The sequence below is a fragment of the Rhamphochromis longiceps genome, linkage group LG13 (assembly GCF_057381845.1).
Source record: "Rhamphochromis longiceps isolate RC_006_pf linkage group LG13, R_longiceps_female_GT1.1, whole genome shotgun sequence".
Classification (NCBI taxonomy): domain Eukaryota; kingdom Metazoa; phylum Chordata; class Actinopteri; order Cichliformes; family Cichlidae; genus Rhamphochromis; species Rhamphochromis longiceps.
The window spans coordinates 18,375,397-18,402,123 of NC_140569.1; the positions used below are offsets into that span (position 1 = coordinate 18,375,397).

Genomic DNA, 26,727 nt, shown 5'->3' on the forward strand with positions numbered 1-26,727 from the left:
TATGGATTACCACTTAAAACTGACAGATACTGAAAATGTCCAGACCGTTCTCGTTTACTTATCTGTCAGTAGTAGGCATGTAATGCTTCACACACAGTTGCCTTTTCAAAGCAATCTTGGATGACACACCTTGATAAAATGATCATTGTCCACAGAGGCAACTTCATCCTGTTCCTTCTGGCTTGACAGCAGCTTATGATCAGTTGAGCTTGACTAATTAAAAAAAAAAAAAAAAAAAAAAAAAAAAAAAAAAATTTAAAAAACAAACAAAACAAAACCCACCAGCTCACAAATTCAAATGACAGAAATGCAACTCGAGCACTTCAATCCAAATGAACACGGAAACAATCAGAAGTCTTTTAAGTGTGATGTGTTAATTTCAAGGGAAATTTGAGGTGGGGGACATCTCTTAATCTCAGCTCTGAACTCTCCGGCCCCTGCAAGCAAACCAGGAATGTCTGAGCCAGAGAGGAAGGTCAAACACTGCTATGAAGTGTTGTTACAAATACAGTTTTTTACGTAATTAATTTTTTTAGTTACCTTTTTAAATCTTTTTGACATTTTTGATCTTCACTTTCTACAGGAAAACGCCATTAGATAAAATAAATAAAAACAAGCACAGACTCTCAATGAATTAATGTAATATTCACATGGAAGACAACATATACAATATTAAACATATTTCTAGACCAATACTGCCTTCTATACAAAAAGGCCAACCAGCTGCTGCATTTTTTTTTGGCCAATTAAATGTAATTAATCACCTTTTGGAGCATGTGAGATACAACAAATTAAAAAAAACAAAAAACACCTAGGGAACCAAATGAACGCCTTTCCACCAGTCCCAAAGCTTCAGGAAACAGACTTACTCTTTAACATAGAAAAATACTATACCAAAATGAAATACAAATATATATATATTAGAATCTGTTAGGCATTTCTATATAAAGGGTTGTAGGGGAGGGATGGGGCAGCTAAAGGAGTTAGGTTACATCATGACACAAAAATATAACAAAAACAAATTATGAGAAATGAAACAAAACAAAATAAAAAATAAAACAACAGAGCATGATTCTGCAACGTTTTTGTTTTGTACATTTATAAGGATATTAAGAAGCTCTACATATTTGTTAGCAAACTTCTCCAAACATGCAACAGTTTGCACAAGTTTAATACTGCAGGCATCAAAAGGAGCAGGACTGATTGGCCTCCTACTCACTGGGGTGGAGTAGGTTGGGGGTGGGATTATGCAAATCATCCTAACCCTGAGGCAATTCATGCTGGGGGCTGATAAGCACTGGGCACTGTCAGCACCGGATGGGTTCTCTGATTGGAATAGTTTGGCACAAGCCTTCCCGTGTGGCGTTTAGACTGTGCAGAAAATGTGTGTATGCCATGCATGTGTGATTATGTACTTCAGAGACGTGCCTTGACTGCTGTTTTCAGTGCTGCTAGTCAGCGCAGTCTCTTGTTTATTTCTTTTTTTAAATGGAGTTTCTGTTACGGTACCTCACAGAAATCAACTGTGACACTAGACCACCCTAGCCTCGAAGCCACGGCGTCTGCGCCGCTCTTAATCGTACGATTTCTTCCTTGCTGTTCACTTCTACGTGTGCGTGTGTGGATGGATGACTGTATCCTGGCAGAGAAACTGCTACACCAAACCAACAACAACTTCAACTCAACTCAAACCATGTCCAGCCCAGTCCAGGCAACCCAGCCAAGCTCAACTCAAAACAGCTTTGCCAAGTCAAAATTGTCCAGCTCTCCTCTTAGCCTTCTGCTTTTCCCAGGCCAGACCCCACTGTTCTCTCTGCCTCCACAAAGTAAAGATGGTAGATGGTGGCTGGGCTGTCAGAGGCCTCAGAGATGGATGGGGAATTCACACTGGGTGACTCGGGTTGAAACAATGTTGCGGATACAATGGTTTGCTGCTGTTGTCGCACCTACGTTGTTGCCCGTGATGTTGGTTTCTCTGTTTTACTGTAGGTCAAACACCCTTAGAAGGGGAGGAAATATACTATTTTACAAACACTGTTGTCCATAATATATAGATAGAGGTTTTATATATATTCTTTAATATCTCTCTTTCTTTCTCTCCCTCACTTTCCTACTGTCTTCTCTTTCCTTTCTTTACTTCCTTTCTTTCTTTCCATCTTCTGCTCGTCAGCAGCAGCAGGGAACGGGAGTGAACTGTGCTACATGCAGCCCACGCAACCGCACTTGATGGTCTTTTCCACCTCCTCGCTGAAGGTGGTCCCATCGCTGCATTCGAAGGTGTATTTCCGACGTTTCATCCTCTGACTGGCGCAGCAGGCCCCTGTGTCGCAGGCTCCAGTGCACTCCACCCAAGAGACCATGCGTGTCGTCTGGCAGATAGCGTATCCCCGCTGGACCTGGTAGAAGTCTCGCACAGGTTCCCCTCTGCACTCAATCTCTAAATAAAAAACAATGGAGAAAAAAGTTTTTAATATGACTTGTTTTAAAGTCTTTTTTTTCTTTATCACTACAGACTAACATGCACAAAACCCACCTGCATCACAAAGTTCTCCGGTATAGCCACTTTCACAGTGACAGTATGCATCTCCTGTGTCTGAGATCTGGCAGCGACCATGTTTGCAGGACAAGTGACGGCAGGGGTTAAACAGCTCCCCTTGTTGGTTACACAGGGCTCCGCGGTAACCCTCTGCACACTCACAGCGGTATGACTGAGAATCCAGAGGGATGCATTTTCCATGGACACACCTATTTAAGAGGCAATAAACTCAATAAATATAAATATAAAGTTTAAAAACTTGATCCACACTAAGCTATTCCATTTGCTGACATACTTGCTGCCCTGGCAGGGGTTGCTAGCAGGCTGGTCACAGTGCGCCCCGCTCCAGCCTGGCTGGCAGTGGCAAACGGGTCCTTGGACCCCATCAGGTTGGCATATGCCATGTACACAGTAGATCTTCTTGCAGGGCTCGCAGCCCGGTACCACGCCAGGCTTCATCTGGGTCTTGGTGAAGTCCTGAAGCTCGTTGTTTATGTACAGGTTCTGGATACAGCCATGGAAACTGGAGCTATTCTGGATCTGCCAGAGACGGAAAGTGCCCGAGTGCACGTCCACCGGCATGCCTGGAGGAAGGAACGAGAGAAAGGATGGTTATATACAAGGACGTGCATACTAAGTCACACGCACAGACATCTAACACAGGGCTGGTATGAGTGTAATGGAGACTGATATTTTCAAGCATGTGTGTCCCAGCAGTGTGTAAACCACTTCTCAGATTAGTATATACAACTGTTTTTTGTTGGAGTTTTTTAAACTAATTTTGATTTTTTTACATTTGCACTATAAGACACATCATCCTTGAAATGGGGGACAACAAAAGGGAGAGAGGTATGGAAAAAAATGTCTCCTGTAGTTTGTATGAATGAAGAACAGCACTTCACAGCAGGAAAAACAAACAGCACCAAGTCTGAGCCACTCCTGATCCGATATCAACCCACAAATGGGGGCTGAAATGCAACAAATCTAAGGTGTAACATTAAAGGTTTATTTTTTCAGTTTCAAAGTCTGATTCTATCAAGAGTGGCTAAATTACATGTAAATTATACAAATGAACACCATGTGCACCATGGGGAAAAAATGCATGCAAATACAAAACTAATCTGAAGTCGAGACTGTGTGTGGTAGTTTGATTATGATTCTAACACTAGATGGCGTAGTTCACACACTATAAAAAAGTGCTTGAAGGACGAAGTCTATAGAGAGATGCATTGTGTTTTTACTCTAAATTATGATCTATTATTTTTGAGAATGATGTTCCTTCAGCTGTGTGGTGGTTAACACATTTGCAAGGGAAAGGTTGCGGGTTGTACTTCAGCCTGAAGGGCATCTGGTGTAAGCCTCTGTTAAATGCAGTGCTACCTGGTTCAGAAGAAGCTGAACGTAGCTTTACTTTTGAGAATTGTGTTCTATGAGCTTCCTTTTCATGATTAAAAAAAATGTGTGTGTGTGTTAGTATTCAGGAGGTTTATCTGTATTTTTTCTAGCAAACACAGTCATGACTAAAGGTGGGATGGAGTGGCTAGAGGATAGGGTTGAAGGGTTGAGGGAAAGGAGTGATTCGGGTGGTGACAAAGCGAAGGGGGAGGGGTGGTGATTGACAGTAGTGTAGTAGTTAAGAGTGCCTGCAGAGGAGGGAGGTGTGTTCTGGAGAGGGCCCCTACCCCCCACATATAGTGGAGCCTCCCCGTTGATGGGCCGCACTGCCCCAAAGCTGTCCATTGTGGTAGGGAGACCCCCGTCAATGGACAGGTTCACCATCTGGTCAAAGGTCACCAGTTCCACTGTGTGGAACTGACCATCGTTGATAGTCTCAGTACTGGGAAAGGAAAACACAGATTGAAGATATACAGTACAGTCAAAGTGAACACAAAATGCTACGTGCTCATCAGGACTGAGCGAGCAGTGGCACCTTACCTGTATATGGCATGTCCTGGCTGACTGCCGGGGTCATAGCTAACCTTGACATGACCTTGATAGAGCTCCACTGCCATATGGTCATTGTCTCCATTGTACAGCAGGATACCATTGTCCTCCGCTGTTGATACCTACAGAGAGATCATTTTTGGATTGGGTGTTTGAGTTATTCAGGCTTTAGCACAGAAAGGCAGTGGCAGCACACTGAAATGGTAGAAATGACTGCACATACTTGTAGTGTGATGTTAGCTTGAGGCCAGTTCTTAAGGTCAGAGAGCAAGAGGTAGGAGTCTCTGTCGATGAAGTTGACGCTGACCAGCTTCTCACAGCGTGGCCCTCCGAACTCAGGAGGACACTGGCAGAGGGCGCGCCCACCTCGCTCCACACATGGGGCGTTGTTCTGGCAGTCGGCCCGCTCGCACAGTGACAGTAGAGATGGGGGAACCTCGCATAACTGACCTCTAAAGGAAGACAGACAGTGAGGGATTTTTAGGAGTGTGATCCGATTAAAGCAGAAGAAACTAAGAAGCCAAAAATAATGGCACACTTGTCCTCTCCTCACCTATATCCTTCAGGACAGATGCACGAATATCCATTTAGCTCGTCCACACACTGAGCTCCATTCTGACAGCGATGCTCCTCGCAGTCATTATAATCTACACTGCAGTCATCACCAACATAACCAGGAGAACACACACACCTGCAATGCAAAAATACAAAATATAAATCGTCTATTTCCCAACATACAGCTTCAGAATTGATTGATCTGGTGCTTCTGGGAGTAAAACATACTTGGGTCCAGAGGATGTGATGAGGCAGGTAGACTCGTGTTGGCAGGGGCTCCGACCGGGGGCACACACATCTTCCATTTCTTCACACATTTCACCTGCAAAAAGGCAAAAGTTTTAGAGAAGGTGGTTAACGCAGAGCATAATCATATTTTTCATAGCGTAAAACCTTCTTTTTAACTGATATTTTGTTACTGTGCAGCTGTTTCTTGATCTTAACTATGCTGCATCTACTAACCTGTGTAGTAGGGGGGACAAAAACAGGTGTAGTTGTTGACACCGTCGATGCAGGTTGCTCCGTTCTCGCAGTCGTTGTCATCGCAGTCATCGATATTGGTTTCGCAAGTCGGGCCCTCGAAGCCCAATGAACATGTGCAACTGTAAAAGCAAACAAATCCATCTCATCAAGTTCTGTCTTTGATTAAGATTTCATTCCTTACCTTCACTGATTTCCTCACCTGTACTGTCCCTCTTGATTTGCATCCATTCGGCAGGTTCCTCCATTGGCACATGGGCTGCTCACACAGGCGTTCAGAACCGTCTCGCAGTTCTTTCCCTGAAACAGAGGCCAGACTAAGGGATCTGCCAAAAATGATGCTACTCACGTCGGTAACCTCTCAACTGGTCTTCACAGGTAGGTGGTAGCACTGTGTAGTTACCTTGAATCCCGGAGGACAGCTGCACCTGTAGATCTCCACCAGGTCGCTGTGGCAGATGCCATGGTTCTGGCACGGACTTGACAGACAAGGGTTACACTTGGCCAACACTGCCGTGTCCACATCACCTAGAGGAAATGCCAAAGCTTATATTTCATTTTTTTTTTTTTTTACAGGTACAAGTGACCAATCTAAGATGAAATTTCTGCGCTGAACACAATAACTCACCTGAACATTCAAATTTCTTTGCAGGTGTAGTCAGCAGAAGTTTGCCCTCCATGCCCTGAGGACCAGCACAGCGGGCGATGCCGGGCTCTTTGTATCCAGTCTTGACCCAGTCCGACAGCCAGCGCAGGTGACAGTCACAGTACAGCGGATTGGCACCGATTGCCCTGAAAATTCAGAGATCAGTCATTAGTAATCAGTGATTTAGGCTCTTTCAGTATAAGTCTACCCACTGTAGTGCACTCTGTCACCAGCAGGTGTCTCTACATTCTCATATAAAGTAACACTCACTTAAAAATCAACTTGATGTCCTAGACAAAAAAAAAAAAAAATCAGAGCCTCCCTAAGAATAAAACAGCTCTAAAGTTTAACGCTCAATGCCACTTTGGGCCATGCATTATCAGGAGGAAGGCTGTTCAATTACGGCAAAGGTGTGAACAGAAGGCACTCTTAACTGCTTCTGTCATGGTGGTCAGGAATCAATGGCGCTCTATCCTCCCACTGGATGCACAAACACTCCTGAATCGATGCTGTTCCATTACTGCGGAACACAGGCTCATCTTTCAGGCCGAGCCAATAGCTGACACCTGACATCTGCTTACATGAAAGCCACTTGACTGTGACTGTGGATCAATGGCTCCCCTCCATCCCTCACTTCGCCCCATTTTCATGAAGCCTCGACTCTTGCTCTGCTCTCCATGAAATGTCTTTGTTTAGTTCTCCCTATGCTTCCTTCTGCCAGAGCTCCAGTGTCAAAACTGGAGGACACCTACAGATTGACAGATCTATCTGTCGTCATCATCTTTTTTTGGCAGCTCCCTTGGGGGTCGCCGCATTTGATGCATCTCACCCTATATCTAGCATCTCACCCTGTCCTCCTCCTCTGTCACATGACCCGTCTGCATGTCCCGCTTCACTACATCCTATCTCCTCCGTGGTCTTCCCCTCCTGCCTGGTAGCTCCATATTCACGATAAGTCTATCTAATAGGCAGATATGTCTACTGATCAGCAACTGTCACGAAATGATGTGACAATTTATGCTGGATGGCAAAAGCCATGCACAGCCAGACGCCCAACTCACACAAAATTGCAGACAAATAAATAAACACTGAAGTCCACAGACCATGAAAGATATGTGTGTGCAAGTCAGTGAATGTTTGTGCTTCAAAGATGTCACACAGGGAGATGAGAGAGCAGAGGGGTCTGTGTGTTGCTTGAACCGCAGGACTGCGGCTGATTAAGGGAGGGCTCGTCTCATGCAGAGCCGACCAAAGAGGACAACAGACAGCCCGCTGTGAGCCACACTCTGGCTGTGTGTGCAGACGGCTCCTGTACCTGACAGTGCCTCTGTGTGTGTGTGTATGCATTTTTGTGTGCAGCTACATGTATGTACACTTAACATGGTAAATGCAGATGGTAATGGTTCTGGAAATGGCCATACAGTTGTGTGTTACTACTTACAAATGGGAAAGTGAGGACACGTCATTAAAGATGCCATCGGGAAGCTCTGAGATTTCATTGCCATGAAGAGACCTTAAGGGTGAAGGGGAAGGAGAGGACAAAAAGAGAAAATACATGAAGACATCTGAGCACAGAAAGAAAATCATACTATTAGAACAAAGTTCAAAAGAAGATTTACTGATTGGTCAACTGCCAGAAAATCAACTCGTTTTTGATTTGTTAAAACACACTAGTATTTTTTTTTTTTTTAAAAGACAAGTATTTGAATGAACGGTCCCATTTCAGTATTTATAACGGTGCTCCTGTGTCCAAATGGTAAAGCTATATTTTTTTCAAAGTAAACCAAAGAGTCAGTATATTAATTGTCAGTGCTGGGTTGATTGCTTTCCAACAAACCGAAACCAGAAATATCAGGAACAATGGCGCAATGTTGTCTTGGCATTCTAAATGAGCGGGAGGTGGTTTGTGTTTCTGGTAGAGCCATGTGCAGCTGGCAAAGATACGAGGCTCTGTACGTCTGGAAAAGGCTGGTGTCAAGTTTCTATGCGCGTCTGGCTGGCAGGGCCAACAGGGGTATAGAGTTGGGGGGTTAAAGAGAGCTGTACCACATGCAGGACAGTGTAAGTGTGTGTGCAGACAACGAGGAACAATTATGTGCTTGTATATTTGGGCACATGCATTACCGGTAATATTAATCCTGGTGTGTTTTTGCATTATTTTGAATCTACTGTTATTTTCCTTGTTCTCAGACTGCTACTGCTACCAAGGTTGACAAGCCTACATGGCTTAATGGCTACATGATTGATGGTCATTGTAACCCGTCAGGTCATTACCACCTCTAAACCTCAGCTGACCGCAAGCTAATGTTACCACAGCTCAGTCCACAATAACAGTACATGACACATCTGCTCTCTATGCCTGGATGAAGAGAACTGATGTATAAACAGACTCTGAAAGTAAACTGCCTTCTTTGTTGGACTTGTCAATCACGGTGAAACTGTGGAAGAGTCAGAGGAAAGGATGCGGAGAGGGAAGTTGGTCAGTGTAAGAATACTAAATACTAGAGGAAAAATATACAGTGTAACCTGCCTGAGACAACACGCTAATTGGCCTGTGTGCCATGGAGAATGCTTATTAGTGTAGAGCGCGTAGGTGGGTTGTGGTAGTTGGAGGATACCGAGGGCGTAAAGCCAGCAGCAGTGTGCCAGTCAGGAAAAGATCTCATGGGAAAAAAGGAGCCATGGAGTCTCCAGGAAGAAACTTGATCTGCGCTCCTGCTAACATTCTCTCTTTTTGACTTTTCTTTGCTACGGCTGTATATCATTCTGTCAATTCACGTTGCTTATGCCAGCTTATCTGCAGCCCGATTCCCAGAATGAAACCGATTGACAATTCGATGGCTTATGTCTACACAGAGTGTGGGAAGTCTGGTTCTGTGAGCCACATGTCTGTTTTGTTTTTGTTGAAAGCTTTACATTCATTGTTTTTTCCCCTCTCTTTTCTTTCATATCACATTAATTTCTTACAGGTTGCTACTCAAACCCCTGCGGGCCACACCCTGGCGCTGTCTCAGCTCACTCACCTCACACCTAATACTCAGCAGGCCAATTAGAAGCGTATTAATCTGCAGCTTAAACCACAACCACCATACAAACACACACACATGCGTGCACACTCACACAGTGCCGCTTGCAATCACACCACATCCATGCCAGCCTCAGACCCCTGGTTTGTTTGAAGAAGTGAGCGTTAATGATTCTTCTCCTCTTTTACTGCTGTGTAAAGCCAAAGGTGCAGCTTTATAAAGGCTCTGGCACCTCGGCGTGCGCGACTGCACATGAGCGCGGCGCTTTTGGCATCTCATTGTGGTTTCCATGAAGCTTCCAACTTTGAACTCTGAACTTTTTGTGGAGTCTGAAAGTTTAAACTATTAAACTGAGCTCATTGTCGCTCAAGATTTGCTGCACCCCCCACTGTATTTCTAAGCAAAGAAAGAAATGCCACAGCTCCAATTGACATTTAATGGGAGGCTTATGATTGATCACACGGGCAGTAAAGACATCAAAGTTTTCTGCTTCACTTGGACTCCCGTCTGAGTAAGACAATAAGGTAGCCCAGACAGTCTGTGTGTATATATGTGTGTTATTGTATATAGTTCTGAGCCTGTGTGGTGTGTGTGTACGTGTTGGTGGCACTGAGGGAGGGCCTCACATGGCGTCTAGCATACTTGTTCAGGGGAATTTCAGAAGTAAAGGTGGCGTGAGTGAGTAACAGCAGAAATAACGGACACACAGCTTCATTAGAGATCAAAGCTCTACGCCTGGCGTAGCGACGGCGGCATCAGCTAATGATGGCCGAGCTTCACTCTCATTCTACACTAAAAGGGCTCTTACGCTTTGTGTCTCGTAATGATCGGGGGCTTTAGTCGAATCCCACCGTAAAAAGAGGCTTTGTTGAAGCTTTGTTGTCACTAATAAAAAGTGTGCCTGCTATGAGCACACATGGAAGGCTGATAACTGCACTCCCACACACATACTAACAGGCACCAAGCCAGTAGATGACAAACATTTAGACTATGCATATACGGGCATCAGTGCGCACACAGACACACACACGCAGACACACAAATAGACATTGGCGTGCGTGCATAATCTCATAAGGAGTGCTGCTGGGCCTGGTCTCAGTTTCTCCTGTTGCAAAAGTAAACTGTACATTCGAGTTAAAGCTTGAGGCTTCGAGCTGCTGTGCGCTTCCAAAGACTGGTTTCATTTCGTCATCTATCTGTCGAATGCATTTACGATCTACATCTCAGTTATTTAGCAGACGAATTCATCCGCAGGGAGCCCATGGTCACTGAGAGTGCACAATCAAAGACTTCATAACTTCATAAAAGCCCACAGGCAAAGTCAAAACCATTACAGCTAGCGGGGCAAACATTCTCCGGCAATCAGAGTCAGGGTGATTTTGTACAGTGGGATGTGGGAGCATGTGTTTGGCCCTGATGGTGCAGCAGTGATGAGCTCGGGGCACTTGGAGGTGAACAAGCACACTGGGCAGAAGTCTGAAGAAGAGGTGGTTAGGAGTGGGAGCTGGAATAACACTGCTATTTCCCCCCACAGCTGCCATCTAAACAGAGAAAATAGGTCGGAGTTTATGTGTGTGTCTGTGTGTGTCTGTGTGTGTCTGTGTGTGTATTCATAAGCTGTCATAACTGTTTAGACTGTGTTTCATTCCTCTGGAGTCAATCAAACATTCTCAGCATCTGCTTGCACCATCTCTGTAGTCAGTGCAGGCTGCAAAAATATCCTCCTTAATAACTCATTTAGCCTGAAAGTAAGTCCTGTCTTGTTTTAGAACACTTCTGTCAAAATGACTTCAAATGTTCTCAGTGAGCAGAATGAACACTGTCCTGAAATGATGTGACACCAAAGAAACATTTGATTTTTCATGAAGAAAAAAGTGAAACACTCTCATAGCACAGGCAGTATACATTCTGTATTTGAAAAAAAAGCACATATATAACACAAATAGTACCTGCATGCAATTCATCTGAAATATGAAAATGAACTCACAGCAGTCGAAGTGAGTGCAGTCCACTGAAAGCCATTTTGGGGATACAGCGCAGCGAGTTATAGCTCAGAATTCTGCAAAGTAAGATCGTCACAAGTGTCACATTTAGGTAGAATTAAAACAAAACTTTTCTAGTTGCAGATAAATTAAAATGACAGTCAAGGCTGGTTAAGACTTACAGAGTGGTAAGCTGACTCATGTTAGCGAAGGATGAGTTGGTCAGAGAGTTTATCTTGTTGTTGCTCAGGTCTCTGAAACGTAAAAAAGGAATCATTCACTGTACTGATCAACACCAGGGGTGTCAAACATAAGGTCCGGAGGCCAGAATTGGCCCGGCAAAGACTCCAATCTGGCCCACTGGATGACTTAGGAACAAGAATTTTGGCATGAATTTTGGACTGTAAGAACCGATAAAGACCCCCCCCCCACACACACACACACACCTTTTTATACTACACCAAAGTAATTAAGCAATAGATAATCAATTAAATGACAGTAAAGGTCTTTCTGTTTTATAATTACACAACAGTCTAGGCAACGAGCTACCAGATCTTTTGCTGTAATTTTATAAAGCTGTTTCTTAGACTTTAGGCTCAAAGAATCATTCTTAAGCAACATTTCTTTGTGTTGTAGAAAAACTGACATACTTGAAATTGCACTTCATTTTATTGCATTAATATATCTCAGGGATTAAATGTGCAGGTAAACACAAAGGCTTAACATCAAAGTGAGCTGTATGTGGCCCACGGTGTAATATAAGTTTGACATCCTGGATATAGACCTTGTAATTGAAGATGTACACAGACAAAAAACTTACACCAGCTGTAGGTATTTGAAGGCAGACAGTTCCTTTGGAACAACACTGAACTGGTTTCCATCTAGATACCTGGACAGACAGACACAAATAGGTTTGTAATGAACCAGCAGGCGCTATCATTGAAAGATAGAACAGCTACAGCAGACTGAAAATATTTACCAGCACTGTTTCTTAATGTATTTTCAATCTAAGATTCAACTGATCCACTCATGGCTCTGGTAACCAGTTGGCTACCAGTTGGCTACCAGAATATTGGGATAGTGAAAAAATGAATAAAAGAGAAATCATTATCAGTAGCTGATGATTACTGTGCAATCCCTGTTTTACTCTTCTACACACTATTTAACTGCATCACAGCCTGCTCAAACAGGATTGTTAAAAAAAGTTAGAACTTCAGTCAGTCTACAAATGAAAACCAGAAAGCTTCTGGTGTCAGATTCTGCATATTCATGTACGGATATCTGCTTACAAGATTTTAAAACAATGTTGCTTGTCAAGACTAGAAGTCAAGCATAGCAAGCATTCCACAGTCATGCTGTTTAAGTAGTCCCATTTCACACAGATACTGGGCTAAGAATCACTTCTACTGTGAAAGAGTGACAAAGAAAAGAAGACAAATGTGTTACTTTCAGTGAATTTGCTTTTTTCTGATTTTCCAGTTTAACAACAATTCCTAAATGTGACCCAGCACTTTTAAAGTGATGTACAAACCCTTGTGTTTATGTGGGCTATGCAAGTGAGTGATGTATACAAGGCACACAACCACCCTCCTGATTACCAACACAAAGTCCTACTAGTGGTGTGTCACTTTGATAAATGGCTGATTTAGGGCCTGGTCCTTCTGAGCAGAGCTGCAGGCTCCTGCTATTGTTCTTGACTGTACACAGGGTGGGAAGCACAGGGTGCGTGGGTGCGGGGAGGTGGGTAGTTAGGAGGCCTTTGGGTTCAGTGGTAATGATAGGTAATGACGGTGCTGAGGACACTTGGGATAATGATGGAGTAGCAAACTCTCCAGATGACAAGATGAAAGCCCAGAACAGAGGGGTACACCTGGTCACACCTGCTGGGACAATGACAGGCCTTAAGGCTCGCACAGCGTGTGTGTGTGTGTGTGTGTGTGTGTGTGTGTGTGTGTGTGTGTGTGTGTGTGTGTGTGTGTGTGTGTGTGTGTGTGTGTGTGTGCCTGAGTTGGTCTGAACCACTTTAAGCATTATTGGAAAGTTCCAGACCTATTCCATTTCCTCCCCTTTCCATTGAAAACTGCTCATTAAAATGTCCTGTTGCTCCCCTATGCTCCTGTGGACAGGCTTTTGGCCCTCACACAAATATTCACGCACACACACAAACACACACACTAATCCTTGGCTCTGAGTGTGAGAGTGACATCAGTGCTAGCCCTGAAGGCTGTGAGGAACATAGAAGAAGAATGTCTGAGAGAATAACTACAGGGTTTATTGACTCCTTTCCTATTCCCTAAGTGACGCGATGTGTTTTCTTTGCCCCTGCTGTTAACACTTATCTTTTTTAGAGGCTCATAAAGTCCACTTTACATTTTTTTTAATGATCTTCCTTGCTTTTAAGGAAAGATGAGGCGAAAATAATACCTGATAAATATAAATGCAATTGGAGCAATTAATTCCAAAGAACTCACAGTTCTGTCACATTCCTGGGGATGCCTTTGGGCAGTGTGTGAAGGTGCTTGTTACTGCAGCGCACCACGGTCTCTAAGCATGTACATTCACTGGGACACTGGGGCCGAGGCACACAGCTTGTCTCCTCTTGGCCTGGGATAAAAGAAGAGAGATATGAGAGAGGAAGACAAAGAAAACATGACCATGAGGGCAGACGTAAATGGAAACAAGCCAAAAAAATAGCTGTTTTTTCTGACCAAAAACCCCCCAAACTTTAGATAGAGTAAAAATAGAAAGCAAACCGAAAGACAGCACAGCATCACAATAAATTAAACCTGACAAGGCATTGAGAAAATAAAGAAGGAAGAAGTAAAAGATGTGAAAAGCACAAAAACAAAAATTAAAGGACAGAAAGAGAAAGGAGACTCGCTAATGTAGTATTGACCAGCAAAGGCAAAGAATGGAAGCTGCCTAAAGCCTGAAGACAGGTCTAACAATCATTCAGGTGCAAACAGGGTGACTGATCAATAAGGCAAACAGCTCAATAGCTCCACTCAGCATTTCATTGATCAGCAGCTTAGGAACTGCTGAGTATCAATCTATTCAGTAAACAAAAGACTCACACAGCAGTGGCCATTATTTGAGATTATCTCAGAAACTTTAAACAGCTCGTCTTTATAACATACTATGGGTTAAAATCTTCATCAGTCACACCCAGGTTAGTTTCAAACAGAGAAGGATTAACATATCCTATTTAAGATGCTTTTCTCTTTTCAAGGAGGGAAAAAACTCCACTTACACGGGAGCTGTGGTATAACGTGAAGTAAAGCACTCAAAGCTGCCTACCTTCCTCACAGCGGAAGTCAGGCAGAGCCACATCCTGGAGCGGGATCTCCTTCAGGAAGGCAGGACGCTGGCAGCGAGGGTTACCTGTTACAATCTTCCTGCTCCTCAGCCAATCACCTAGCCAGGCCAGCCGACAGTCACAGTTGAAGGAGTTGGCCAGTAAGTTACTGGGAGAGAGTGAGAATAAAACAGACTGTGAGTGTCAGGGTTCCTGGGTCGGTGACCCAGTGTTTTCAGTTCACACTCACTGTTTATCTACTGCCTGTTCCACTTCCTGTTTTATTGTGTTAGCCTTGGTCTGTGTGTATTATGTTCAATCCTCTTCCCATTATCATTAGTTCATTATGTTCAGCTGTGTACTCACCGGTCCCTCATTATCATCATTATCACCAGTCTGTGTATTTAAGCCCTCTGTTCTACCCATTCAGTGTCGGGTCATTGATGATGTTGTTTCTGTCGTGTGTTCCGTCCAGTCAGTCAGTTAGCCAGCCAGCCAGCCAGTCTACCAGTCCGCTAAGTCCAGCCAGCCAGCCATCCATCCTATCATCTGTTGTCTACATATTCAATAAACCTCGTTCTGCACCACGAGTCCTGCATGTGGGTCATCCCTTCCTCGCCTCCGCACACGAGCCCTGACAGAATGACCCGACCCGTGCCAAGAAGACACGCTTTTGACCCAGCGGACTCGGACCTCTACGAGCGGCAGGAGGTAGCGCTCTCCTTGTGGGCTGAAAAACTCAAGGAGAGACAGCGGCTCTTCGCGGAGCGAGAGCACGTCTTCGAGGGCACTCGCTTGGCTCTGGGCGGGCCTCGGAGACGCCGCGTTCCCCCACCTGCTGCCTCACCTGCACCGGAGCATCTGCCGCGGAGAGTGGACGTTTCACGCCGCGCTTCGGCCGCTCCCTCTCTCGCCACTCCGCTCCACGCTCACACATCACCTGCCTCATTCACCGGACCTTCAACCTCGCCACGGCACAGCGGCTCCGTCTTCCACCTCGGCTCAACAGAGGCTCCCGTGCCAGAGGCTCGGACGTGTACCCCGCCCGCTTCCTCCTCCCGGAGAAATCGGCGCACACGCCGCCATAAAACGGACCACTTTCAGCCACTCCCGATGGTGAGCTCCAGTGACTGTTTTTCGCACTCACCATCTGATTATTCACTCAAAACGCACAATAACCCCATCTCTGATTCGTGGGATGTTTCCCTCCTGGAAGATTCTGTGGACTGGGAAGTTTTGTTCTGCTCTGCTCTCCCAAAGACTGTAAATAGTGGTGGCAGGAAAACCAGAACAATCCCCAATAAACCTGCTAACATCACACACCCAGTCATTATCTCCACTCCCGTCAGTCAGTCTACCCCCACACCAGTGCCAGCTCCCAGGAGGAGGGCAGCTGCGACCCAGTCTACCGCCACACCCGCTTCGGTTTCTCGAGTGGGGGTGACTGGTGTCCAGCCACCTCCCGTGCCTGTCCCAGCACCTAGGCTGAGGACGGCCAGGATCCAGCCTGACCCCCCTAGAGACTCAGCTGAGGCTCTCCAGCCAGTGCCCTCACGCTCTGGAGGCACGGAAGAGCTAATCAGTCCACCACTTCATCCACCTCCTGACCCAGCCTTTCACGCACTAGCTTTATCCCTGGTTAGGCTGGCTGAAGTGTCCCCTGCTCAGGCACCGGCCTTACTAGCTCAGGCTGTAGCTTTATCTCCCTCATTAGCTCAGTCTGTAGCCCAGCCACACCAACCTCAGCTCCGTCGTCAGCCTCACCTGCTGTTCAGCTTCCAGCCCCGTCAGTTCACTCACCTGCTCTCCAGTCCGCTCCTGTCCAGTCACCCGTAGCTCAGTCTCCTGTCCAGTCACCCGTAGCTCAGTCTCCTCCTGTCCAGTCACCCGTAGCTCAGTCGCCTCCTGTCCAGTCACCAGTAGCCCAGTCGCCTCCTGTCCACCCACCAGTAGCCCAGTCGCCTCCTGTCCAGTCACCAGTAGCCCAGTCGCCTCCTGTCCAGTCACCAGTAGCCCAGTCGCCACCCGTCCACCCACCAGTAGTCCAGTCGCCCGTCCACCAACCTGTTCAGTACCCAGAGCCTGCTGTGAGCTACCCTGCTGCCCAGCCAGGGGTTTCCGCACCCGCTGGCCCGGCCGCTCCTCAGCCAGGGGTTTCCGCACCCGCTGGCCCGGCCGCTCCTCAGCCAGGGGTTTCCGCACCCGGTGGCCCGGCCGCTCCTCAGCCAGGGGTTTCCGCACCCGCTGGCCCTGTCCTGTGTGTGCCAGGGGCTCCAGTGCCCACTGGTTCTGAGACCGTTTTCGCTGGAGGGCCCGAGGAGCCCGTCCGGCAACCTTCCTCGTCAGCTGGGGGTTCAGGAGAACCGCACCAGCCTCATGTCTCGTCAGCTGGAGGGCCCGAGGAGCCCGTCCGGCAACCTTCCTCGTCAGCTGGGGGTTCAGGAGAACCGCACCAGCCTCATGCCTCGTCAGCTGGAGGGCCCGAGGAGCCCGTCCGGCAACCTTCCTCGTCAGCTGGGGGTTCAGGAGAACCGCACCAGCCTCATGCCTCGTCAGCTGGAGGGCCCGAGGAGCCCGTCCGGCAACCTTCCTCGTCAGCTGGGGGTTCAGGAGAACCGCACCAGCCTCATGCCTCGTCAGCTGGAGGGCCCGAGGAGCCCGTCCGGCAACCTTCCTCGTCAGCTGGGGGTTCAGGAGAACCGCACCAGCCTCATGCCTCGTCCGCTGGAGGGCCCGAGGAGCCCGTCCGGCAACCTTCCTCGTCAGCTGGGGGTTCAGGAGAACCGCACCAGCCTCATGCCTCGTCCGCTGGAGGGCCCGAGGAGCCCGTCCGGCAACCTTCCTCGTCAGCTGGGGGTTCAGGAGAACCGCACCAGCCTCATGCCTCGTCGGCTGGAGGGCCCGAGGAGCCCGTCCGGCAACCTTCTTCGTCAACTGGGGGTTCAGGGGAACCGCACCAGCCTCATGCCTCGCTGTCACCTAGCTCTGCTTCTGCCTCGCCTGGTCCGGCCTCAGACCCTGCCTCTGCCTCGCCTGGTCCGGCCTCAGACCCTGCCTCTGCCTCGCCTGGCCCGGCCTCGGAGCCTTCGTCCTCGCCTGGCCCGGCCTCGGAGCCTTCGTCCTCGTCTGGCCCGGCCTCGACTTTGGCTTTTATTTCGCCTGCTGCAGCTCCGGCCTGTGCTTCGCCTGATCCTGCCTCGTCTGGTCCTGTGCCCACCGGGCCATGGCCAGCACGCCTAAAACTGGAGAGCCGCCGCTGCCTTCCGCGCGGCCGGCCCCTGGACCGCCTTCGCCTGAGTGGCCGCCGTTGCCTTCCGCGCGGCCGGCCCCCGGACCGCCTTCGCCTGAGTGGCCGCCGTTGCCTTCCGCGCGGCCGGCCTCCGGACCGCCTTCGCCTGGGTGGCCTCCGGACCGCCTTCGCCTTCGCCTGACTGGCCGCCGTTGCCTTCCGCACTGCCGGCCTCCCGAACTGTGTCCACGTCACCGCCGTTGCCTTCCGCACGGTCGGTCCACCGGAACAGTCTCGCCTCGGGCCACGTGGCCGCCCACCCGAACTGTCTCTGTGTGGCCTCCGTCCCTCCGTCCTGGGCCCCCTCCGCCCGCCCTGTTCTGGTTCTTTTTCGTTTGGCCGTCGGGTGCCGGCCTTTGAAGGGGGGGTCCTGTCAGGGTTCCTGGGTCGGTGACCCAGTGTTTTCAGTTCACACTCACTGTTTATCTACTGCCTGTTCCACTTCCTGTTTTATTGTGTTAGCCTTGGTCTGTGTGTATTATGTTCAATCCTCTTCCCATTATCATTAGTTCATTATGTTCAGCTGTGTACTCACCGGTCCCTCATTATCATCATTATCACCAGTCTGTGTATTTAAGCCCTCTGTTCTACCCATTCAGTGTCGGGTCATTGATGATGTTGTTTCTGTCGTGTGTTCCGTCCAGTCAGTCAGTTAGCCAGCCAGCCAGTCTACCAGTCCGCTAAGTCCAGCCAGCCATCCATCCTATCATCTGTTGTCTACATATTCAATAAACCTCGTTCTGCACCACGAGTCCTGCATGTGGGTCATCCCTTCCTCGCCTCCGCACACGAGCCCTGACAGTGAGAGCAATAAAACCTAAAATTAAAGCTAGGCGTGTGAGTGTGGCAGGATCTTACAGAGTGGACAGAGTCTGGAGGGTGTCGAAGGCTCCGGGTGTGATTGTGGTCAGCTGGTTGTCATACAGAGACAACAGACGGACGTTGTGAAGCCCTGTGAAGCTGTCATTGTGGATACAGCTGATCTTGTTGTTTCTCAACATCCTGATGACAAAAGAAATACACATTAATAAAAAAAAAACATCAGAAACTTTTCCAAATATGGACAAGTATGGGGTTGTGACTCACAACATTCGCAGTCCCTCAAGGCCACGGAACATCCCACTTCGAACCGAGTCCATCTGATTGGCTGTGAGGTGAAGCTCATTGACAGAGGACGCGCCTTCAAATGCCCCATCCTCAATCTCTGTGATCTTGTTGTTGCTGAGGTTACTGTGTGTTTGTGGGGGGAGAAAGAAAGCATGTCGGAGAATTAAAAGCAGCACTTACTCTTTAGAGAGTGACTGCTGAAAGGTAAGAGGATTTCTACTTACATTTTCTTCAGCTGGGAAAGGTTCTTAAAAGCTCCAGTTGCTTCTAGAGTTGTAATCTCATTGTTGTTAAGGCGGCTAGTGGGAATAAGATTGAAAGGTTTAATCATTCAGACGGAAAAATCCATTCAAATTCTCTTTAGATATTCACTGTGAGTTTTAAAATTTGATTCGTCTACAACTTCAGCGCACAAAAGATTCTTCAAATACTTTTTTTTCTTGTTTGCTTACAGTTCGGTGGTGGATGCAGGTATGTGCTCTGGGATTTTGGTGAGCTTAAGGTTGGAGCAGTCCACAACATTCGACTCACAGCGGCACTTGGGAGGACAGACTGGATCACTGTTACATGCATTGTTCAGATGGCTGTCCTCTGTGCCTGAAAAGGAGAAAAAATAGACATTGTTACGGCACAACATATAACACGAGTCATTCTTCCAAACCAGCACAAGTGCCTTCAATCCCATGATGTTCGCAGTCACGCATGCGCCCCCTCAGCAGCTGTGTGTCAGCAGTTTGTCCTGTTGTGACCGAAGAGGAGACTTCCCTACTTTAGGGTACCTTAGGTGCCCTATAGAGCATCCTGCAACCCTCCTACCATTGATAGGAGAAGATGAATGGGTGAGTTACTTTAGAGAGAGGTGATGGAGCATTGGGGTGAAAAGAGAGAGGATTTGGACAGCCAGCTTGAAGCAGATCACCCAAGGGACAGAGAATGAAGGAAGAAAGGAGGATGAGAGAGGCACAGGAAATGACAGGTGGATTTGAAGGAAAGGAGAGAGAGGAAACAGATGCAAAAGGAGGAAAAGAAGAAAGACGAAAGAGAAATGAAAGGTGAGCGGCGGACGTGCAGAGAGACGCCTGTCCCGATAGAGCGAGAATAAGGCAGCGAGGGGAATGTGGGACGTTTTCCTGCACCTCCTCTGTCTATGAATAGATGTTACGTGCCAAAAAGTGTGCTTCAAGTTACATCATGGCTGCTCAATAATGAAAAAGCACTGGGAGCTACTTAGAACAGTGTGTGTTTGTCTGTGAGTGTCTATTGTGCCCCGGTGTGTGTGTATGTATGCATTTATATGTGCATTTAGAGTGTATGTGTATATATGTTCCATTTAGAGGGAAAAAGCCGGAATTTGTTTTAGAGCTTTGTTTTGTGTCCCATTCCCCTTTTGCATGCTCACATCAGTGCACCATTCTGCCTGAGGTTTAGCGATGACGTCAGTGGAACCGCACGGGGCACCCAGACCACAGTCATGAGCAGGAAAACCTCAAACAACCAGGACAAAATCCTACAGTTGAATATCAAAAATCTGTCCAAACAAGACCTAATCCCAAAACCTCATTGCTGACTTTATTAGAATACCTTTGGACAGTGACAAAAAAAAATTCCCAGAAACCACTTCCTCTTGTTGCCTGTGCAAAAAACATTTTTTCTGGAGCTGTGTCACTTCTCAGTGGCTCAGCGGAGCGGAGGGTGCAGACAGACACGGTAATGCTGGTCATTAAGGAACTTTTCCCTCGCTAGGCCAGACACAGGAAAAGGCATTTCCTGCGATGGAGGAAGCAATGAAAATACAGCACAGAGCTTTGATCTCGAGGATGTAGAGGAGCCAGGGGAGATTTCGTGAGCCTGAGTCATCGTCATCGTCACAAGTGCGTGGTGGTGACACTTTTACTGTCAGCAGATTTACACGAAATCAGAGAAAATAGAGGGCAGAGGGATGAGGTTTTTCCCTCTCTGAGGTGCAAAGTGACTCATCGCTGGAGTTGCAGAAGTTCTCATAAATCTCTGCAACTCGGCCCCCATTATCAAAGTTACTGAATTCCCATGCTATCAGTGATTTGGACGTGTGTTTCCATTGTGGAAGCTTTAATTGTTATCAGTCAGGAGAGGGTTAAATTCTTATTAATCACGTTCCGCTTTGATCTTCTTTCTGCTTATATAGGACTCCCATTTGTTCTCTAAGCCAGTGCAAGCTTTATCTCAACTTAGCACACAAAGACACATTAATTTCCACACACGTACACACAGATATACAAGCGTAGACAATGAATCACCCAAGCATATGCAACCCCACTAAGGCACACGCACATACACACACGCAGACTTTGACACACATCACTGCTCCTCCCGGTTATTTTCTTGGAAGTGCTCTTGTTAAGAGGTCCGGAAACATCCGCCGATAGGAATCTCAGTCCTCTGGTGGGCTTTATTTTCTTTAGCTTTTACTGATAGAAAGGACACACTTTCTTTCCCCCTCTGTCTCGCTCCCTCTGCCTCCTTTTCTGTCCCTCTCTGTGACTGACTGTCTGTGCTAATGCCAAAGCAAAGACACATTTCCTTTGGACTATCTGCTGAGACTGTTAGGGAAACAAAGTTGAGAAGAAACAGATGCTCTCACACATATATATCACATTAAAATTCACACATAGGGGCAGTAACTCTTGGGCGCTATTAGGTATTCTCGTGTGCACTTTTATCTTAAGTATCTCAACAAACGGCATATTTTACTTGTCACTTTAAAATTGCCAAGGTTTATTTTTTTGGTTGTTATTTTTGAAACAGCGAAGGGAAAACTGTTGTCCAGACAATATCTTCTTAAGGAAAGGCCTTGCTTATTTCAGCAAGACAATGCCAAAGCAAATTTCGCACAACACTGCCTGCCCTGCTATCCAAATCTATCAACCAGTAAAACATTATGTGCTTTATGAATAATGACAAAGGAGGCCATAACCTGCAGAAATAGTAGATCGGGAAAGAGGAGGGAAACGTTTTGCTTTTAAACCGACAGCGATTGCCGTCTCCAACTGCCAAATGCTTACTGCCTATTTTCAAAAGAGGTGATGCAACACAGTTATAAGTGCTGACTTATTTTGATATTTCAGAGCATGTTGCTAAATCAAATTCAGATTTTTCATAAAAATTGACATTTCCCACACCAAACATTTGGCATTGTTTTCTGTTAATTACATAATTTTAATTGGCAAATCACTGATTCCTACAAGACTTCCACATGAGTTTGGCTAACCTGCATGTTCATATCTAGCATGATCATCTGAATGCTTGCTGTTCTTTCTGACTCAATTATAGCATTTTTAGAAATGATTGCAAATATACAAAAGTAATGCCCGGGCTGTAATAAACTGAATTTTTTTTCCTTTAATTTGTGGAGAACTTTGTTTAAATGAATAGTAAGCAATGGAAAAGTGATGCTGGTAGATGGCTGCAGGTGGAAAATTAGAGAAAAGAGAACGACAATGATAGGGGTGAAGGTTTACAAGCCACTCACCTGGGATGACGTACTGCTCTTTGGCTGTGATGGAGAAAAGAAAGAGGGACGGATGTCAGTGAGACCAGTCTGGTCTGCATAGCTTTGGCACTGCTATGCTTCATATCAGTCATATATAAAGTTTATATATGACGACACATGATTTAAGGTATATGACAATTAAACAGAGAAGCCTAGGACTATCTCTGTGTGGCAATATGGAGACACTAGTAACAATGTAAAAAGGTGGTAAATATTTGGCTGTTGCTAAGGAAGGGTGACATGAGGGGAAAGAAGGAGACGGTGAGAAAGAAGGAAAAAGTCAAAAAGGAAAAAAAAAGAAAGTAAAAACAAAGATCGAGTCAAACAAATGAGTCTATAAAGAAGTGTGAAACCTCAGCAGGTCAGAATGCCAGACAGCGTAGCAAAGTGTGTACACACAATGGTGGGCACACAGTGGAGGGAGTGGGAATGATGGAGTCTGGCTAGTGTCATGAAGAGGAGAGAGAGAATAAGGGGCCATGAAGGAAACATGAGCCCGGTGGGTAGTGAGCAATGAAGAGAGCAAGAGGAGACAGCGGCTGGTAGGGATGGGAGCCTATGACTGGCAAAGGGCAGGGGAATGGTGGGCACAGGCAGAAACTCTAAGCCCTAACACCAGCCTGGACTGGTGATCTCAGCTCACTGCGGTTTGAATGTGAAACCAGACTCACGATGTGGTATTATGCAGGGAAAGTGGAGAAAAAGCAAACAATCCCTCTCTCCTTGGCCCCAAGTTCATCTGGGCAGATATTGATTGAGTAGCAGCAGCACAGCAAATGATAGGCAAAGTAAAACCTTCTGCCGGGACTGATCGCTCATTGAACGCGCTATCATGGAGGGATAAAAGTCACTCCCAGCAGAGAGAAAGACAGAAGGTCAGCGAGGAGCAGCGTGAGACAAGTGGCATAAAAACAACAAAGCCTGTCTGAGAAATAGAGAAGACCAGCAGGGATGAATTTCAGCAGAGTGACACGGAGCCACCGGCCTACCAGAGCAGCGGAACTTCTTGCTCTTTATTTGCCCGATGCGTTTGTTTGCGAGCCGCCGTGGGCTGGCACAGCGGGCGCCGCTCGTCTCGATCGGGTTGGTGCGCAGGTAGTCGGCCAGCCACTTCAGATTACAGTCGCAAATAAATGGGTTCTGGGCCAGGTGACTGGAAAAAAGTTGAGAGGAAAAGACAGAAGAAGAAAGGGAATAAATACATGAAAACTGATGTTCATGTGTGGGCACAGACTCTCACCTGGAACCACAGAAACACATACCTGAGCAATAATTTAAGATTAAGACTTGAAAAACACATTTATTATCCAACCAGACCGTTTCTGTGTCATTTGTTCACTTTGGAAGACATATAATAGAACTAAATAGCGCTCTCTGAGTAGTGTTTTGTAGCGGGAAAAACAATCTATAGCTGATTTTGTTGTTAACTTCGAGCAGCATCCAGCTTACGTAGCCAGTCTGGGGATGCCAGAGACTGGTAGAAACGCTCATTGTGCACTTCCATCCTGTATTTTCAATGCAAGTGTAAAAACAAGCTTGAGACACTTTAATACAGTGCTGTTTTAAGTTTGTGTGTATGTGTGGTGAGACAAGCCATAGCACCATCATCATCACCACTATCAACCTCAACAGGTGTTTCTATGACAATGAGAAAACCTTATGCTGTATATTTTAGATGCCCGTCTGCTGTCTGTATTGATAGCAGTGTTTGTGTTGCCTTGTTGCTTAGGACAGAAAAAAGGAGACATTAATTTCAATGAATTGGTGTTGTCTCCGTAACAGTGGTGGAAAGACTGGGTGTGGTAGATGTGCTGCTTTTGATCTCTATCTAGCTGGAGAAGCTGTGTGTGTGTGTGTGTGTGTGTGTGTGTGTGTGTGTGTGTGTGTGTGTGTGTGTGTGTGTGTGTGTGTGTGTGTGTGTGTGTGTGTGTGTGTGTGTGTCTGGGTGTTTGTGACGATGATAGATTTACTCACCTCTCTACCTCGTGATTCCATTCCTGTGTTATTACACAGACTTGCAAGTAAACAACTCCTGTGTTGGCTCATGTTTTATGGTAACGGATCAGCATATGTCAGAGCGTGTACAGCAGCGTGTGTGTGTTTCAGTGTGTGTGTGTTTCACTCACAGGGTCTGTATTGCTCGTAGTGAAGTGAAGGTGCCCTTGGCGAGGGTTTGGATCTTGTTGTCATAGAGCGATAGCAGCGAGAGATTCTGCAGGTCCTGGAAGGCGTTGGCACGAACGCAGTGAATCTTATTGGCATTCAGCAACCTGAGAGAAGGGGGAAGAAAAGAAAAGTAGAAAAAAAGGAGGGAGGGAAGAAGGAAAAAGCAACTTGTCAGAATTTTTTTATGTATTCATTCATTATACATTCCATCTAGAAAACTATGCATAGGAACAAAGTTTATTTGAAGGTTATGACTTCTTTACTGAGTAGGAGTACAGGGTGCCTGGTATTGAATATATGCCCGCAGAGTGTCTTGTGTGTGTGTGTGTGTGTGTCTGTGTGTGTGTATGTCTTTGTAATCCACTTACAGAAGTTGTAATGCATAGAGGCCGTCAAACACCCCCTTAGGCAGGTCGGTGATCTTATTTCCATACAGCACTCTGCAAAATCACAACACAGACTCGCTTTAGTCAGAATATGACAGCCCACTGGCTCCTCATGCACAAGCTCAGCTCGGGGCTACTTACAAGGAGTTGAGGGACCGCAGCCCCTGGAAGGCATCAGGAGCTATCTCTGAGATCTGGTTGTTGCTCAGATCTCTGTGTTGGAGAAGAACACATTAAAATTAGTCAAGGAATTTGAGAATTTGGGAAAAAGGCCAGTTTCCTCTTTTTATGAAAAGCCTGACTCCTTTGAAGGTGGGGCGGATGCATGGCCCCTGCTTCTCGCTGGCATCAAATATAAGCAAACGTACTGCGAGCTGGATGAGGATGACTTCCAGCTTTCTCCCATATTTAATGGTGCGTCTCTTCAAGGGAGCCTTGGAGCCAATCAAAACATTTACTTTAATTATTAGTGGCAAACAACCATTCTTCTGCTGCGTTGCTATGTGTGCATGTGCATGTGTGTGTGTGTGTGAGAGAAAGAAAAATTAAAAAAATGTGATGCAGGGCCAAAATCCAAAGTGAAATACGGTAGACTGCCTCTGAACATAGCTGTTGCTAATAGGATCCACAGGCCTCTCCCCACAGGATAACCACTAAGCCCGTGTGTCTATGTGTTTATGTGCGTGCATGTCTGTGTGAATAAATGCAACAGTAAACGAGGAACAGTGGGACAGAAAGGGAGAAAGACAGATGGAGAGACAGAGTTAATGGAGTATGTGGACTGAACTCGAGTCGACTGGATACCTTTGAAGGGAAATCATCATGTGGTGAAGAAGAGGGATATTTTCTCATTTGGGGGTAACAGTTAAATAAGTGGCCATTTGTCTTTTTGCAAAGGACTGAGGTTTCCTGGAAATGAAAACGCAGCAAAGGAGCCAACATGTGCACTGGTGTGTGTCTGTAAACTCAGACACTAGCGTGTTTACGCATGTGGCGGTGAGTGAGGCCGCTTACTGCATCCCTGTCTAAAGGGATGGTTCATGTGTAGGTCATTCAAACTGGGACAAGGTGAGAGAGAATGTGTGGGGTTGACATTTACTGGAAGAAAAGGACATGCAGGGTCAGCACAAGCGGTGCACAAACCACGAATAGCAAACGCTCAGACAAGTGCACAATAGCCTTTAAAAAACTTTTACTCAGCTGATTTTGCCTCTTAATTAAATATTGAACCTCTCTGAGTGAGTCATTTTTCAGAAAGCCCGGTTAAGATTATATGATGAATCTGAAGAGACATTCATCATAATGTATAGATGCTGTCTGCATACTGTGTGCTCAGGGTGTAGGACATAGGACTGGCCTAGCCATTACGACTATATAGCCAGCTGAATCAATAGAGCCTCTAGGGTCAACAAAGATACGTGACCATGCATTGTTGTTGCTAAAAGCAGAATGAGCAGCAGTAGCAGGTCATGTATGTTAAGAAGAACAGATCAAGACCACTGATTTAGATACATTTTGTCTCTGCTTTTGAGGCGTTCAGATTGGGTTTGGCACCTCTAGAAAAATCAGATAAATATGCCACAAATAGGGATGGCTGTAACTCAGGAGGTAGAGCAGGTCATCAGCTAATCGCAAGGTTGGTGGTTGGGTGCTCCACTCTCCCATCTTTAGCATCCTTGGGCAAGATACTGAAGATCAAGCTGTGTCCAGTGGAGTACAAATGTATAGTTATAGAGATGCATACCGCATTCGCTTGTTTGAATGAGCTATGTTGTACAAAGTGCAT

The 26,727-nt window shown here is 46.4% G+C and overlaps 1 protein-coding gene across 3 annotated transcripts in view; it reads right to left on the minus strand.

The window, feature by feature from the left end:
• Positions 1-223: 223 nt before the first annotated feature.
• slit1a (slit homolog 1a (Drosophila)) overlaps positions 224-26,727 on the minus strand; it is an 86,111-nt gene continuing 59,607 nt past the window's right edge. For 2 of the 3 annotated variants that reach the window (XM_085428164.1, XM_085428166.1), the window contains 27 exons: positions 25,083-25,154; positions 24,924-24,995; positions 24,516-24,659; positions 23,379-23,542; positions 22,369-22,392; positions 19,313-19,457; positions 19,085-19,159; positions 18,840-18,983; positions 18,612-18,755; positions 14,467-14,633; positions 13,641-13,773; positions 11,990-12,058; positions 11,352-11,423; positions 11,175-11,246; positions 7,603-7,674; positions 6,144-6,307; positions 5,919-6,043; positions 5,718-5,815; positions 5,498-5,637; positions 5,264-5,357; positions 5,034-5,171; positions 4,704-4,932; positions 4,472-4,602; positions 4,180-4,373; positions 2,832-3,120; positions 2,534-2,745; positions 224-2,437 (listed from right to left, as the gene is read on the minus strand). In XM_085428164.1, the coding sequence (XP_085284290.1) occupies positions 2,199-2,437; positions 2,534-2,745; positions 2,832-3,120; positions 4,180-4,373; positions 4,472-4,602; positions 4,704-4,932; positions 5,034-5,171; positions 5,264-5,357; positions 5,498-5,637; positions 5,718-5,815; positions 5,919-6,043; positions 6,144-6,307; positions 7,603-7,674; positions 11,175-11,246; positions 11,352-11,423; positions 11,990-12,058; positions 13,641-13,773; positions 14,467-14,633; positions 18,612-18,755; positions 18,840-18,983; positions 19,085-19,159; positions 19,313-19,457; positions 22,369-22,392; positions 23,379-23,542; positions 24,516-24,659; positions 24,924-24,995; positions 25,083-25,154 (3,622 nt within the window). In that variant the 3' untranslated portion in view covers positions 224-2,198. The remainder of the gene's footprint in view (positions 2,438-2,533; positions 2,746-2,831; positions 3,121-4,179; positions 4,374-4,471; positions 4,603-4,703; positions 4,933-5,033; positions 5,172-5,263; positions 5,358-5,497; positions 5,638-5,717; positions 5,816-5,918; positions 6,044-6,143; positions 6,308-7,602; positions 7,675-11,174; positions 11,247-11,351; positions 11,424-11,989; positions 12,059-13,640; positions 13,774-14,466; positions 14,634-18,611; positions 18,756-18,839; positions 18,984-19,084; positions 19,160-19,312; positions 19,458-22,368; positions 22,393-23,378; positions 23,543-24,515; positions 24,660-24,923; positions 24,996-25,082; positions 25,155-26,727) is intronic. The other variant, XM_085428165.1, reaches the window with a different exon arrangement.